We start from the raw sequence: 14,861 nt of genomic DNA, 5'->3' as shown, positions 1-14,861 counted from the left end.
TTTGCCAGGAACAAGAATGGATTTCATTATAGGAAAGGTCCTGAATATTTATGTCCCTTCCACACACATTTTGGTGATGACAGATACATTTCTTCCATTCGTATCAAATCTGTAACTTCTCTTTCGACATTTTACCTAATTGAAAGAGTAGTAGGGTTGCAGTGTTTCTACTAGAGCAAATGGGTCAAATATGTGTGACGTAGACTAGGAAAATCTTCTGTAATGCAAATCAGGCATCAACTAAGGGACGTAAAGGTTCTAAGAAGTATAGAAATAGCTTGAGATTTGCCAACAAATGGGCTTCACTTTATAATTCCAGGACAAAGTCAAAAACAAGATTACAGCAATCTTGCCATAGACTTAACTTTTCCAATATACATTTTTTTTTTTATAACTTAAAGGGATTTTTACCATTAAACTTTTTACACAAATGTCATACTGAAAACCTATAGTAGACTTAGATAGCATGGATACCTTGGAGTAAATAGGTTTTTTTGTCCCTTCCTCAATGGCACCCTACACTTCAGGATTTGCTTTGACCTAATATTTAATGCTCATGCCCAGCTCTCTTCAAGTATGGCATATTAGAAATTATTTTCAATTTCAACATTAAAATGCAATCAGTAGATGTCTCCAAGATACCCCAGAAAAAAAAAAAAAAAAGAGAAAACAAAAAACAAACAAAAATAAATTTTTTTTTTACTCTGACTTGACAAAGGTCATTTCTTGCCAATATGTTGATGAAAAAAGACCTTATTTGAGGTCAAATTTTGTTGCCTTGGATACTTCTATTGGATCTTCTGGCAATTTGGTGGAAGTTGCCCCAAGTTAACACATATATGATTATAGGAATAGAGTAGGGAGTCGATTTACTGAATATTAAAGTTAATTAAGGCAATTTAAGATTACAGAAAACCCCTTAAAAATGCCATTAATGCCTATTTTTGCAGTTTTCCATTTGAAGGACTCAAATAGTGAAAAACAGTTAATGACAAGGCTTCCCCTTATAAGCATTGCACACAGTACATTTTCATGAATATACAATTCTCACTAGACAAGATATTTTTTTTCTAAATAAACCAGGTTCTGTAGAAATGTTAATACCAGCTGATCCAGTTAAGAGGGAACGCATAGAGGAGATTAAATCCACAGTTTCATTTAACTGAGAATTCAATGTATTCAGTGTTGTGAAATCTCTGCTTTGCATTTCAACTGGTCGTTTCTTCACGCTGTGCTTTGGGAGCCTGCGTTTTCACTCCTCCCGCCCAGATGGTGCAAATCATAGATCAGCAAAGAATTTAGCAGTCTATTAAAGAATCTAGCAGTCTATCTGTCAAGATTCCACCTCTCAGTGTTTCTGAGATGCAGTTACTGACAGCTCGGCTGTACAATCCATTACAGGGGTATGCTGAAGCTGTCAGTACTTTGATTGACAGCTCGGCCATCCAATCTGTGACTGGGAGGCGTCGGCTGTCTCCAAGTGTTCACTATCCTGGGTGATTGCCATGCTACTTAATTGAGCTGCTTTTCCCAGACGTACATTCATCTAGTAGGTTTGTGCTCCCTGTGCCTCAAGTTCTGTAGGCTTGATCATTAGCTGCCTGACCTTGGACTTCGTTCTGACCATCCACCTGTTTAACCCATTCAGCTCTAATCCGTTATCCTCCCAGCACTCTGACCTCGGAACGTTACCTGACTATGCTTTTGTCTCTTCCTTCTATTTATGACGTACTTTCCTGGCTTCTGACCTTGGACTCATTGACCATTCTGACTCACGGATGGGCCGTGAGAAGTGACTAGCTTCACACTATCATTCTCAATTAAGCTGTGACTGACAGCGTCTGGGAAGAAGATGTAGAAGCGAACACCCCCAAGACTCTGAAAAAGCACCTAGATGGACTTCTGAGCAGAGATTTCACATAGCACACTCCAGAAAAAGCAAATCTGAAAAAAAGGAGTGACTTAGAGGAAACAGGGAAAACAGCAGCGGATTCAGAGCTTAGGGATTTTTAAAATATATTAAGGGGTTGTCCAGTCTTCTGATGAGAGCATACAGTCATTTTCACTGCTGTGGAAAGAGTCGGTGTCCATTTTTGTGAAATCGGTATAAAATGGACAAACTCCGACTCTTAAAATATATAATACATTGGGTACATTAGTACAATGCAGGATGTGCTGTAAATTTTATCATAAGAATTTGAGAAAGTTATGAAATGTCCTATACATGTTTGTTCTGTTCCTAATCTAAGTATCTAGGCTTTTAGTTGAGCTGAACCTGTGCTGCACTTTATGTACATGCGCAGTAATGAAGCTCCTCCTCTACCGATCAGAGGAAAAAGGCACTGGGAATGAATGCCTGCACTCATGCCAGAACTCCTATAGTGAACAGGATAACAGGATTAAGGCAAGTTGGGAGTCGGAGTCAAAGAAATTGAGAAGTCGGAGTGGGAGATTTGGTTTACTGACTCTAGAGCCCTGGTCATTCTATGTGACTTCAGAATGCATACAGTGTGTACACGGTGCATTGTCAGGATTCTCTGATGTTGCTTGTGAGAGCAGGCAGTTACATCACCGCAAGTGTATGCTTAGCATACATATGGACATGTCTAACTATTAAAATTATTAATACTGTGAAGGGATCCCTATATATGGTGAGGAATAATATTGGCTCTATACATATGGACATGGTCTGACTAGACATGTTCGTCCTCGCTCAATACAAATGTATTAAATGAGGCTGAGCACGCCTAGTCGGAATGTGGCCAAAAGTAAGCAAATCGCATTCTTGAGGTCACATGACAGCCCGCTCTCGTTGACAACACTGGTATATCCTGTGGTGTGGGCGGTGTTAGGATTTAGAAGTCTGCAGTCACATAGAGTGTCTGCAGACTTTTTTTCAGAATACTGGACAGCCCCTTTAAAACGATTTTTTTTGAGCAAATGACAGGTCCTCTTTAAATCCGTAAAACAGCAGCTATACGCTTCTGTGGTTTGTTTTGTTTCATAATGATCTGCATAGGTTACTATATTATATAACCCACAATAAAGAAGCCAACAAAAAGGGGTTACTGATAATCAGGTTCAGGGATGACATTTTAATAGTAATTACAATATACCAGGAATACACTTCTACTTATTCTTCTTATAAGACCTATTTCTTAAAATTGAAGCGCCCATTTAAAGAAGCACTCCTCCCATCAAAGTTTTTATCCTTTTTAATATCTTGCAATTATCATATTATATAGCACTGTGTACCTACAATTACTCATTTTGCTTTTCTACCCAGTTATTCCTTCTCTTTTCTCTGCGCTATATAGAAACAGAAAGTCTCTTTTCCCTGCATGAGTCATTGCCCACTTCAACTCCTGACCCAGATGCTCTCTCGTCCTCCCTGCCAGGTACTTATGCAGTGACTCATGACTCATACAGGGAAAATTGTCCTCCTGTTTCTACATTCAGCTTTGAAGGGTTCAGCTAATCAGTTTTTAATAGTTTTTAATCACATAATGTCATAGACCTAATGGAAAAGAGAAGAATTAGCTGGGTAGAAAATTAAAATGTGCAATCGTAAGTACTCAGTAATATGATGATTGCAATATATTAAGATGTTAAAAGCTCTGAAGGGAAGAGTATGTCTTTAAAGATTACAACAATCAATTTTATTGCGCCAGTTAGTCAAAAACAAATCAAGCACCTATGCAGATTATTAAAAGGAACAGGTCACTTGAAAAATTATATTAACCTGCAGATATAAGGTTAATCTGCATTGATCCGCCACTTAGACCCTCGCTGCCGTAAGGAAACGTTATACCTCCCAGTAACGTTCAGGCTTCATTCTCTGAGGATGATGGGGGGGGGGGGGGGAGGGTGGTGCCGATTCTTTTACTGCTTTGTAGATCGAGAGTGACAGCTGTAACAGCACCCCAGAACTGACTGACAGCAGGACCTAATGCCGTGCGAGTCGTCAGAGCGAACCGGCACCACCGCTCCGTGACTAAAACATGAACATTACCGGGAGGTATAAAGTTAATCTCCTCCTGATAGTTGATGGGGGGCTAAGTGTCGGGCAGGGTGAGAACGCTATTAACCTGCAGATTAACTCCGTATATGCAGGTTAATAGCTCCTTTTCACATGATAGGTTCCCTTTAATTGTTTTGCGTCCACAGGTTCCATACAGACTGCTACAAACACACTCCATGCAGTCTGATCCTGCAGTCAGGAGTTACTCTCTTCCACGTGCTCCTTCTTCTGTCATCTGTAAAATTTAAATAAGATTGGGCCGAAAGAAAGAAATACTAGATGACTGCAAGTTTAAACTACACTCTTATTGTCTGATAACATAGATAGTAATCAAGACAATCTACAAAATTGCTTCATTTTTTATCTTACATGCAATAATACAATAAGCAAGTAGCTGCAAAGATGAATAAATGTTTAATTGTACACGTGTCAATAATAATGAGATATAATAGCTCTGTACCTTTTGGAAGCTTGGTTGGTGGTGCGTTTCTTGCCCAGGCATACATAATGCTAGATTTGTCTGTGCAGGGTCCAGCTCCACAGTCCCTAAATAGAACATCTGTGTATTTATCTTTTATGCCAAAACACATCTACATATATATTTACAATATTAAAATAGGCTGAAAGTTGATTGGCCCATCATGTGACTCCAAATCGGATGAAAAAGCGAGATTAAATAATTAGAAATGAGTGGACCACTTCGCGCAAACTCGGTCCGTCAGTGCTCTCTGGCTGTGAACAGGAGTTGCGCAAATTTCTTTAGCTTCCAAGATCCCAATTTCAGCTAATAATGAAGTGAGCTGGCAAGACGTCACCTGAGAACCGCTTGCCGCACAGATGACATTACGCCAGGCTGGCAAATCAAGCACCAGATTTGGGAACCTGGAAATTTGTGCAGCTCCTGCCCATGGCCAGAGAGCACCGAATTGGACTATGACCAGGGTTGCGGGAAGCGATCCGCTCATCTCTAATTGCAATGTAAAAATTATTTAATGTGCCATATGTTCTTTAAAACGTAGCTCCAGTGTTCTACTGGAAATTAAAGAAAAATGTGCTTAAAGCTAACGTGTCTTTCAGGATTTTGCTAAGTAAACTACAGGATTTGTAATGTTAGGGTTTGTACACTGATTAAAATGATACCTGGGGTGAAAAAATCCATTATTTGGTTCTTGTGTAATCAGTGTTAGATGTTTTCAGGTAATGAGATGCCTGTGCTTCGGGGCGGGACTGAAGGCAGAGTCTTATCTTGGTGCTATAGGTCAAAGAAACCAAGGAGAGACCTGCCCACATGCCGCCCCAAAGCACAAACATGTTCCTCATCATAGAGGCAGAGAGAGACAGTCTGTTTGTATTTCAGGACCATCAAGATAAGACTCTGCCTACAGTCCCGTGCTGGCGCACGAGCATCTCATTAACTGAAAACTTCTAACACTGATTACACAAGAACCACAAGACGGATTTCTTCACCCTAGGTATAATTTTAATCAGTGTAACAGAGCCAACCTGACAATGTAGTTTACTTCGGTAAGCACATATACTTCGTTTTTGGCTTGTTATACTTGGATAAGACCCTATGCTTTTAGCATTTTATTCAGGAAATAACAAATGTAATAATTGCCGGGGACTCCTAGCTTCCAGAACAGCAAAACTGACCACTTGTTCAAGCAAAATTTCACATAAAGTTTCACTGAATCACCACAACCCTTTTTTCTGCTGAATGACATGGGTCAGGAGTCAGGGCGGCATAACACTCAATGATCACACATTGATGGCCTATTTGAAAATATACGTGTGCAATAGCAAGAACACCACGTAAGTAATAAGTAACTTGTATTACAGTCTTTTTTTTTTTGCTTTAACTGCAGAAAAAGATTAAATAAATTAATTCATTAAAACACAAATTCAGAAATGGAAACTCAACAGCAAAATATATGAAGAGCAATTTTCAAACTACCGTAATTATTTTCCAATATAATTGGTTCATTAAAATACAAAATAAAAAAGGTAAATAATAATAAATCAGTTTAATTTGACCTTAACAGCAAATAAGTTCCTTTCCTTTGACAGAAATGACCTAATGCTAAAATAGATTAAAATATTTTTAAGATGCCCTTTCTTACTCCAAATGTGAGAGGAAAATTGGGGTGCATCTTATAATCTGAAGTGAGCTTACCAGGGGGTCAGCGGCGGCGGAATGGGGTCACAGGAGGCAGGGTCGCTGTTTCAGGAACCAGGCGGCAGCAGTAGTGAGACAATGCTGCGGAGCCTGTGCGCCCATGAGATGCTGGCGCCGGTGAGCGGAGTCCCCTTTCTCATATAGGCATCCTGCGGTGGGCTTCGGAAAAATGTCCGCCAGAGGGGACACAAGCGCAGAATGAGAAATTTTCCCAAAGCCCACCGCAGAGTACTGAATAAGAAAGGGGACTCCGCTCACTGGTGCTGACATCCAATGAGCGCCCAGGCACTGCAACATTGCCGCACTCCTGCTGCCGCTAACCTCCTGAAGCAGCAACCCAGCCTCCTGTGACCCCACTCCACCACCGTTGCCCCCCAGGTAAGCTAACGTTAAAAAGGATTACAAGACACACCACCATTTATATTTAAAAACATGTTTTTCCCTATTTTCCACCCCAAAATTTGTGGTGCATTTTATAGTCCGGTGCATCTCATAGTCCACAAAATTATCTTTTTTTTCTACAGGAATGGAAGGGAAAAAAAGTAAAGAAACAAAGCTTCAATGTAGAGCCTTGGATAAATAATAGCACCAGGAAGAAAAACAGATTAAATTGCATCACCTACATGGAAAGCCACAGTTTCACCAAGTTGTTCCACTTCTGATCATTTTAAGTTCGCTTTTACACGTTATAGGCCAATGTTCACAAAGTGTTTTATCATACGTTCAAGTGGCTCCATTAAGGCTTACATCAAAGTCCCGCAAATGGGATTTGGGTGAATGCGCTGATGGGGCCACTGGCTATAATGATGTAGACAGAGTCACAATGTGCTCTTTCGGGCATCGTTTTCGGCCAGATATGCCTATAGGAGGTGTGCAGCAACACGTGGTCGACTACTTATTGTAGCCTGAACTAGGCATGCATGGCCGAAAATGACATGACAGAGCACACTGTGACTGTCTACATTATTATAGTCAACGACCAGGTCAGCATATGCGCTCAAATCCCATTTTGCAGGGTTTTGGGCGTAAGCCTCAGCAAAGTCACTGAACGTGGGACAAACTTGATGTGGATTCCGCCTTACATTCACGGATTGAGTGTGGACTTGATGTCCTGACAGGTCTCGGGTCTACTGAACCAAACTCATCTACCTTATATATGCAAGTAAGGATGTTGCGTTTGGGTCAGGAGACCCACAACTCATCTGGAAATCACTTCCAACATTTGGACCATTAATGTCAAATGTGTGAAATGGACCTTACACCAAGTAATTTCATACTTCTTGTAAAGTTCATCGCTTGGTGTTCAGCGGCATTACATATGGCTGAAGTACAGGAACCCAAGTAGCTAGCGTTCGTATGACAGACAGGCAGAAATAGCCTCAAACTGAGCAATAGAGTCTATTGGCACAGGATGCCAGCAAGCACAAATAAATTCTCCTCTGATATACATCTCTAATTCATTTATCTGCTGGAACAGTTTTCTGGCTTCCACTTAGAACCCCCTCCCTCTTTTAATCAAAGCTGTAATTGGATCAGATAAGGGCTGCCATGCTATTAGTACATACAGTATGTGGCAAGGCGCCAAAGTTTGTTTTGCATTTACCTACAATGTCACGGCTTTAGTATTATCTGTTGATTCACTTGGCAAATTTCTCCTGTCTACTCTAATTTAGGGCCCCTTCACACTGTGCAATCAAAGTCTGAACGAGCGTTCGATTTGTGACGTTTATCCGTCCTCGTTCCGAGGTTGCAAAGTGTGACATGGCGTTACGATTTGCGACGCAGCCCAGCATCGTACGATGTGAAAGAAAGAGCAGAACTTTCTTTCGTCGTAAATGTCTCGCTGTGGCGGTCGAAATCGTAGTATGTGACGGCGGTCATACGAGCTCGTAATGCGACTACGTGGGTTGGGCTTCCGCATACCTGTCTCCTGATTGGGCGTGACGTTTTAGCACGCCCATGCTGGTAATACGTCACGCTCGGAGTCGTAGGACTATGGCGGTGTGAAGGGTAGCGTACGATTGCGACGCGTGACGTTCACATCGCAACTACGTCAGAAAAAGCGTTAACATCGTAGAGTGTGACCGCTGGCTACGAGCTCGTACTGCGATGTCGAATATGACGCAAATGCGTCGTAATCGTAGCAGAATCGACCAGTGTGAAGGGGCCCTTAGGCATAGCATGAGCAGATGCATTTATAACATCTAAAAGTAAAAGAATGATTTAGGATACTACCGGCATCAATAAAAAAAAAAAGCCATCATGTGCTAGACAGTGTTACTAAACACGCCAAAATGAAAACTGCCAAACAATTAACACATTCATACAAGGGCTTACCACAGTATCTGAAGAAGCCATCATGTGAATGAAAAAGTGATGTAAACACAGATGGCAAACTAAAGCGATCAGAAATTATCTTATTTGCAGAGAATTTTGTTTTTATGCACATTTTTTCTAGTGATTTTTTAAAAACTTAATTTCTACTGAATTAAGACTACCTGGAAATATAAAAGTTTCTTCTATTTCACTATTCTATTAAATTAATAAATTTATTAAATTAAAGCACTCCTAGTCTTCCACCGCTAACAGATTCCGGTGTGACAAACACTGATAGAAAATGTTGCAATGGCCAGAAGTGTAAGGGTACCGTCTCACATAACGATTTACCAACGATCACGACCAGCGATACGACCTGGCCGTGATCGTTGGACCGTGGTTACCAGCGTAAAAGTAAAAAAAAAAAAACAGTACATACTTACATTCCGGTGTCTGTCCCCCGGCGTTCTGCTTCTCTGCACTGTGAGCACCGGCCAGCCGGAAAGCGAGCACAGCGGTGACGTCACCGCTGTGCTTTTCGGCTGGCGCAGACACAGTGCAGAGAAGCAGAACGCCGGGGGACAGACACCGGAATGTAAGTATGTACTGTTTGTTTTTTTTTTACTTTTACGCTGGTAACCACGGTAAACATCGGGTTACTAAGCGCGGCCCTGCGCTTAGTAACCCGATGTTTACCCTGGTTACCCGGGGACTTCGGCATCGTTGGTCGCTGGAGAGCTGACTGTGTGACAGCTCCCCAGCGACCACACAACCACTTACCAACGATCACGGCCAGGTCGTATCGCTGGTCGTGATCGTTGGTAAATCGTTATGTGAGACGGTACCCTAAGCCAGATACTCAGAAATCCCTAGAAATTCAGAAAGACTGAGAGGCCATCTCTAAGATTGAGCACTTGATGATGAGGACATGTGGAATTTAGGTTCATCATGTATGAATTCTCTTGGAGATAAAAAAAAACAACTTTAATGTCCATGGCAGCTAGCGGTAATCATTTAACCCCTTACTGACAGAGCCAATTTGGTACTTAATGACCAGGCCAATTTTTACAATTCTGACCACTGTCACTTTATATGGTTATAACTGTGGAACGCTTTAACGGATCCCGCTGAATCTGAGACTGTTTTTTCGTGACATATTGTACTTCATGATAGTGGTAAAATTTCTTCGATATGACTTGCGTTTATTTATGAAAAAAATGGAAATATGGCGAAAATTTTACAATTTTTACAATTTTCAAACTTTTAATTTTTATGCCCTTAAATCAGAGAGAAATGTCACACAAAATAGTTAATAAATAACATTTCCCACGTGTCTACTTTAAATCAGCAGAATTTTTGAAACAAAATGTTTTCTTGACCACAAAATTTACAAAACCATTTTTTTTTTAGGGACCACCTCACTTTTGAAGTCACTTTGAGGGGTGTACAAGACAGAAAATACCCAAAAGTGACACCATTCTTAAAACTGCACACCTCAAGGTACTCAAAAACCACACTAAAGCAGTTAATTAACCCTTTACATGCTTCACAGGAACTGAAGCAAAGTGGAAGCAAAAAATGAACATTTAACTTTTTTTTTTTCAAAAACATTTTACTTCATTTTTTTTATTTTCACAAATGTAAAAAGAGAAAATGAACCACAAAATTTGTTGTGCAATTTCTCCTGAATACGCCGATACCCCATATGTGGGGGTAAACCACTGTTTGGGAGCACGGCAGAGCTCAAAAGGGAAGGAGCATCGTTTGACTTTTTCAATGCAGAATTGGCTGGAATTGAGATCGGACGCCATGGCCTCCCTAGTCTTTGTGTTAATTTCAACTGCCACATGGGTAACCTGGGTGAATGGACGCCTACTCTCTAGAATCTAGATGGATGGATTATACTACTTCAGAAGCCATACAGTAGGAGGTTTCGATCTGTCTCACAGAACTGTGAGCTGGCATTACAAGGAACAACTCATAATTCCATTCCTCGCAGACCTCTGCACAGAGTTTCATCCTTTAGCTATAAAACGAGGCAAGTCTATTTTTTAGATGAAACAACTGTTGTGTGCCAAGGTCATCAATATTGCTGCTGCACTTCGTTCGCTTCTGAAGAATATAGAAACTGTGGGAAGTACATCAACGATCCTGGCATTAACACCCAACTGATCCAGTCTAATCCTCCTTTATCTGAAGATTACCGTGACGGAAAAAGTCTAAAGCATGGATCCGGCTTGTCTTTGAACTATTTTTTTCTAAGAGCACAACGGTTTTAAAATCATAAGCTTCATCCAGTGTGGAAAGTTTGATAAAAGATATAGCAGTCTCTTTTAATATAGTTCTTTATGGTAGTAAAAATATCCTATATCTTCTCCCAATAGTCATATTTCAACCTCCAATTGTAGTTATGATTGGTAGCTTTGTCATGCTGTGTACAATGGCCGTTATTACATATTTATAACAGTACACAACTAAACTGAAAACTCAACAGATTTTTGAGGGTCCAATGGCCATTATTTATGGTATAGGTGGTGGTACACAGAGATACAGGAACGTGTCAGCACTTATCAGTACCTATTACGATATAAGACTTCTAAATTAACTTTTTTTTAGCATATAATTGAAAAATGTTAATTTCACACATCATCTTGTGTGCAAACAGTCAGTATCTGCTCCAAAAAGCCAGCTCCCTATTCACCTATTAAAGACCAAAGCGTGTTCTTTTTTCGTTTGCCAGGATGGTATGTGAAATAAATTATTTTTCTACTGCTTATGAAGGTGCAATATATCATATACGTTCCATGTATAAAAGTATACTATCAAAAAAAATAAGAGAATGTCCACCTTCACTGAATCATGTCATGATTAAGGGAGCTTAGTCTCCAGAAACGCGTTGCTGAAGTCTGAAGTCTCTATCCTCTATGCTTAAAGTTTGTGAATAAAGAAAACTCTTTTTTATGGATTCAGCGAAGCTGGACATTCTCTTCTTTTTTGGATTCTATACGCCTGGACACAGCGGGTCCGTGCTCCCGAAGATTGGTTTATGCATCACGGGTGAGCTGGTTTATATTTCTTATTTATAAAAGTATACTACACAGCATATGGTGGTGGTATGTAACTGTTTGGTTATACAGTGTCATACCTGGGAACAGGGGATGCCAATTAATTTTCTCATGGGGCCAGATGAGATACTGTGACTGCTGAGAAGGGCCGATCCAACCGGCCAAACATAATTCTGCTTATTATTGTTTTATAATAATTCTATTTGTAGTTTATACTAAGCAATAAATCATATTGCTCCGCTTATTCATCCCTTGTATTTTGATCAACAGATCCCAATACAATATAAGGGCCCACACACAGTAGGATATCCTCACATAGTATGATGTCACTCCAAATCCCCCCTACACAGTATGGCATCCCCACAAAGCTTCACTATATAGTATTGTGTCCCAACACAGCCCCAATGCAGAATGCTTTCCCCACACAGCATTATGTACCAACACAGCTCCCCACTCAGAATGATGTCCACACACAGCCCCTTTCCAGAGTATTATGTCCCCACACAGCCATCATACAGAAAGATTTACCAACACAGCCCCCCTTGCACAGTGTCATGTCCAAGAAACAGCCCCCATCAGAATGATGTGCATACACAGCCCCTTATAGAGAGGTATGTCCCAGTATAGCAACCCACTGAGAATGTCCCCCATAAAGCAACCCACTCAAAATTATATCCCCACAAGTCCCTTTACATGGTATAAACAAATAAAACAACTCGCCTAACCCCATTCTTTCACTGCTCCAGTCTGTGCTGTGCGTAGTGCTGGTGAGATGTAAAGATGTCATTGTACCTGCTGCACTCTCACACAGGCTTAATGATGGAACAGGGAGCTGACGGCTCCCTTTTCTGTCACTGTGTTCACCGGTATCTGCATCCTGAGGATGCAGGTATAAGTGAAAGTGAGATGCCAGGAGGCTAAGTGTTGCCATATGCCACTGCGTAAAAAGCCCTTTGGCTGCCTGGTCTGCATGTAACCCCGCTCTTTGCCCAGGTCTGCCTTCTGTTGGATGTATCCATATCGGAATTCTCCAAAATAGGGCTCTGATGAAATGTGACCCACTTGCGGCTCATCAGATCAGCTGTCATGTGCGGGAAAACGTGTGGGCTCAGCGTCAGAGACCGCATTAAAGGCAGGGACATAACTTTGGACGTACCTATACGTCCAAGGTCGTGAAGAGGGTGAAGATTGTTTGTAATTGGATGCACTCTTGTTTTCCAAAAATCCTGAACAAAGAGCTGGTAGATGAGATGCACATGTGCTACCACAAGCTTTGGTATAGGTCTCTGAAGATTCACTTTCTCCTTTCCTACCTCTAATTCTTGCTAGTGAACTGTGGAGCCGTCAATGATGAACAAGATGAGTAATTACATCAGGACATTGCTGACATTGAGAAAAGGTATGAAGGGAAAACCCGTCAATGTGGGAGTGAATTACCTGTATGATGGACTCCTTGCTTACGAAAACAGGAAAACACATTTGGTAGACGCCTTGCTACAGTCATCAGGAGAGCTTTAAATTAGAGTAATATGGAATGGGAAATATATTGTCATAGTGTGACCCGACCCAACGGGTGGTCAGTCAACAGACGGCACAACTCACAAACAATGGGATGGAAAAGGTGAGAGGAAGGCCCTACCCGTAGGGAATGGTCACCACCTGAGCCTGTCCCCGAACTCCCCTAACGCACTATGCTGGTCCTTCCCCCCACCGCCATCAGGATACCTCGTCCCTAGTAGTCACCTATTACTGCCCTGGCTAGTGCACTGGATGGCAAGGAGCACTAGCCTCACATCTGCAGATAATACACACAGGGGGAAGTGACAAACACCAAAGGGACAAGGTAACAAAAACACCACACTTATGAACACTGCTGCTAAGCTCCACACCGCAGATAACAGCAGCAACTGGACTCCAATCACCAGATGTGGCTAACACCAGAGTGCTGCTCCTGCTAGGCTGGTCTCCAGAAAGAAACTGTATCACCAACAGTCAGCTGATGAATCAGGTGACCTTTTAAAGGATGGTGGGAGTGGTCATCACCTGCATCAGCTGACCCAGCAGCACTGCAATAACATCAGATTGCCAGTGGGGAAAAGAAACGGACATTAACCCCTGATGATCAAAAATGAAAAAAGTTTTAAACTGAGAGGAACCAGAGCTACCACAAATCCAAAAATGTATAGTGACATATATGGCCAGGAAAAATATGCAGCTAATGAATTCTTTTTAGAACCCTGCTATTAGAAGTGGAAAACAACAAATTCTCCACAGCAACCCTCTGAGACCTATTACAATCCAGACAGAAAGCCAAAAAAACTATTAGACTTGGGATATAGATGCTATTTTCAGGTCTGTAGCAGTAAGTTTTATGAACATAGCAATAAATGTGGATGCATGCTAGCAAAGAAAAGAAGATATCACTACTGAATTCCATAAATATTATACTCAACTACACAATCTCGATGGTGCACCAAACAACACATCACCTGTTAATACTTCCTTGAATGGGATAGACATGCCTAGGACACAAGCACAGAACCCTTTAAAAACGTCTCCCGCCTCATCTCTAGATGAACCCTTAACAGAGTCCGAATTGCAGTTGGCTACCCAGTCTTAGGGAGTGGAAAAAGCCCGGGGCCAGACGGATATACAGAAATTCTATAAAACATTCTTTCCCCTCCTTTCACCTCTCCTGCTGGGAGGATTTAACCACCTCAGAAGCCGACGTCAGAAAGACCTTTTTAAATCAGGGCTACCATCCAAGAACAATTCAAAACCAAATTACAAGAGCCACTAGAATATCAAGGAATCACCTGCTACATTACAAAAATAAAGAAGAAAATAACCGGGTGCCTCTAGTGGTCACCGATAATTCAAATCTGGAGGTGCTAAGGGGAGCTGCACGGAAATTACAACCTTTACTACAAAAAGATGCCCGCTTACAATCCATTTTTCCAGATCCCCCACGACTGTGTTTTAGGCAGCCCCAAAATCTAAGAAGCATCATTGTCAGAAGCTCCCTGTCCTCTCCAACAGCTGCAGGAACCTTTCCTTGCAACCAGAAAAAATGTAAAACCTGTCCATTTATAATGACCATGGACAAGATAAAGATCCCTAAATCACATCAGGACTACAAGATACCAGGCACTTTCAGCTGCGTCACTTCTAATGTGGTGTACTTAATTATTTGTACTAAATGTCCAACTGGGGGTCTGTATGTTGGGGAGACAGGGCAAAGGTTTAGAACAAGGATGAATTCCTACCGCCACACAATAAGAGA

General features: G+C 41.3%; 1 protein-coding gene across 8 annotated transcripts in view; it reads right to left on the bottom strand.

Annotated features, from left to right (window-relative positions):
• The window catches only part of PAM (peptidylglycine alpha-amidating monooxygenase), a 267,028-nt gene that overhangs the window by 159,348 nt on the left and 92,819 nt on the right, over nt 1-14,861 (bottom strand). For all 8 annotated transcript variants that reach the window (XM_077289753.1, XM_077289771.1, XM_077289788.1 and 5 more), the window contains exon 6: nt 4,482-4,567. In XM_077289753.1, the coding sequence (XP_077145868.1) occupies nt 4,482-4,567 (86 nt within the window). The remainder of the gene's footprint in view (nt 1-4,481; nt 4,568-14,861) is intronic.

This window comes from Ranitomeya variabilis, chromosome 1, assembly GCF_051348905.1.
Source record: "Ranitomeya variabilis isolate aRanVar5 chromosome 1, aRanVar5.hap1, whole genome shotgun sequence".
Taxonomy (NCBI): Eukaryota; Metazoa; Chordata; class Amphibia; order Anura; family Dendrobatidae; genus Ranitomeya; species Ranitomeya variabilis.
This window is presented reverse-complemented; position numbering and strand designations above follow the sequence as displayed.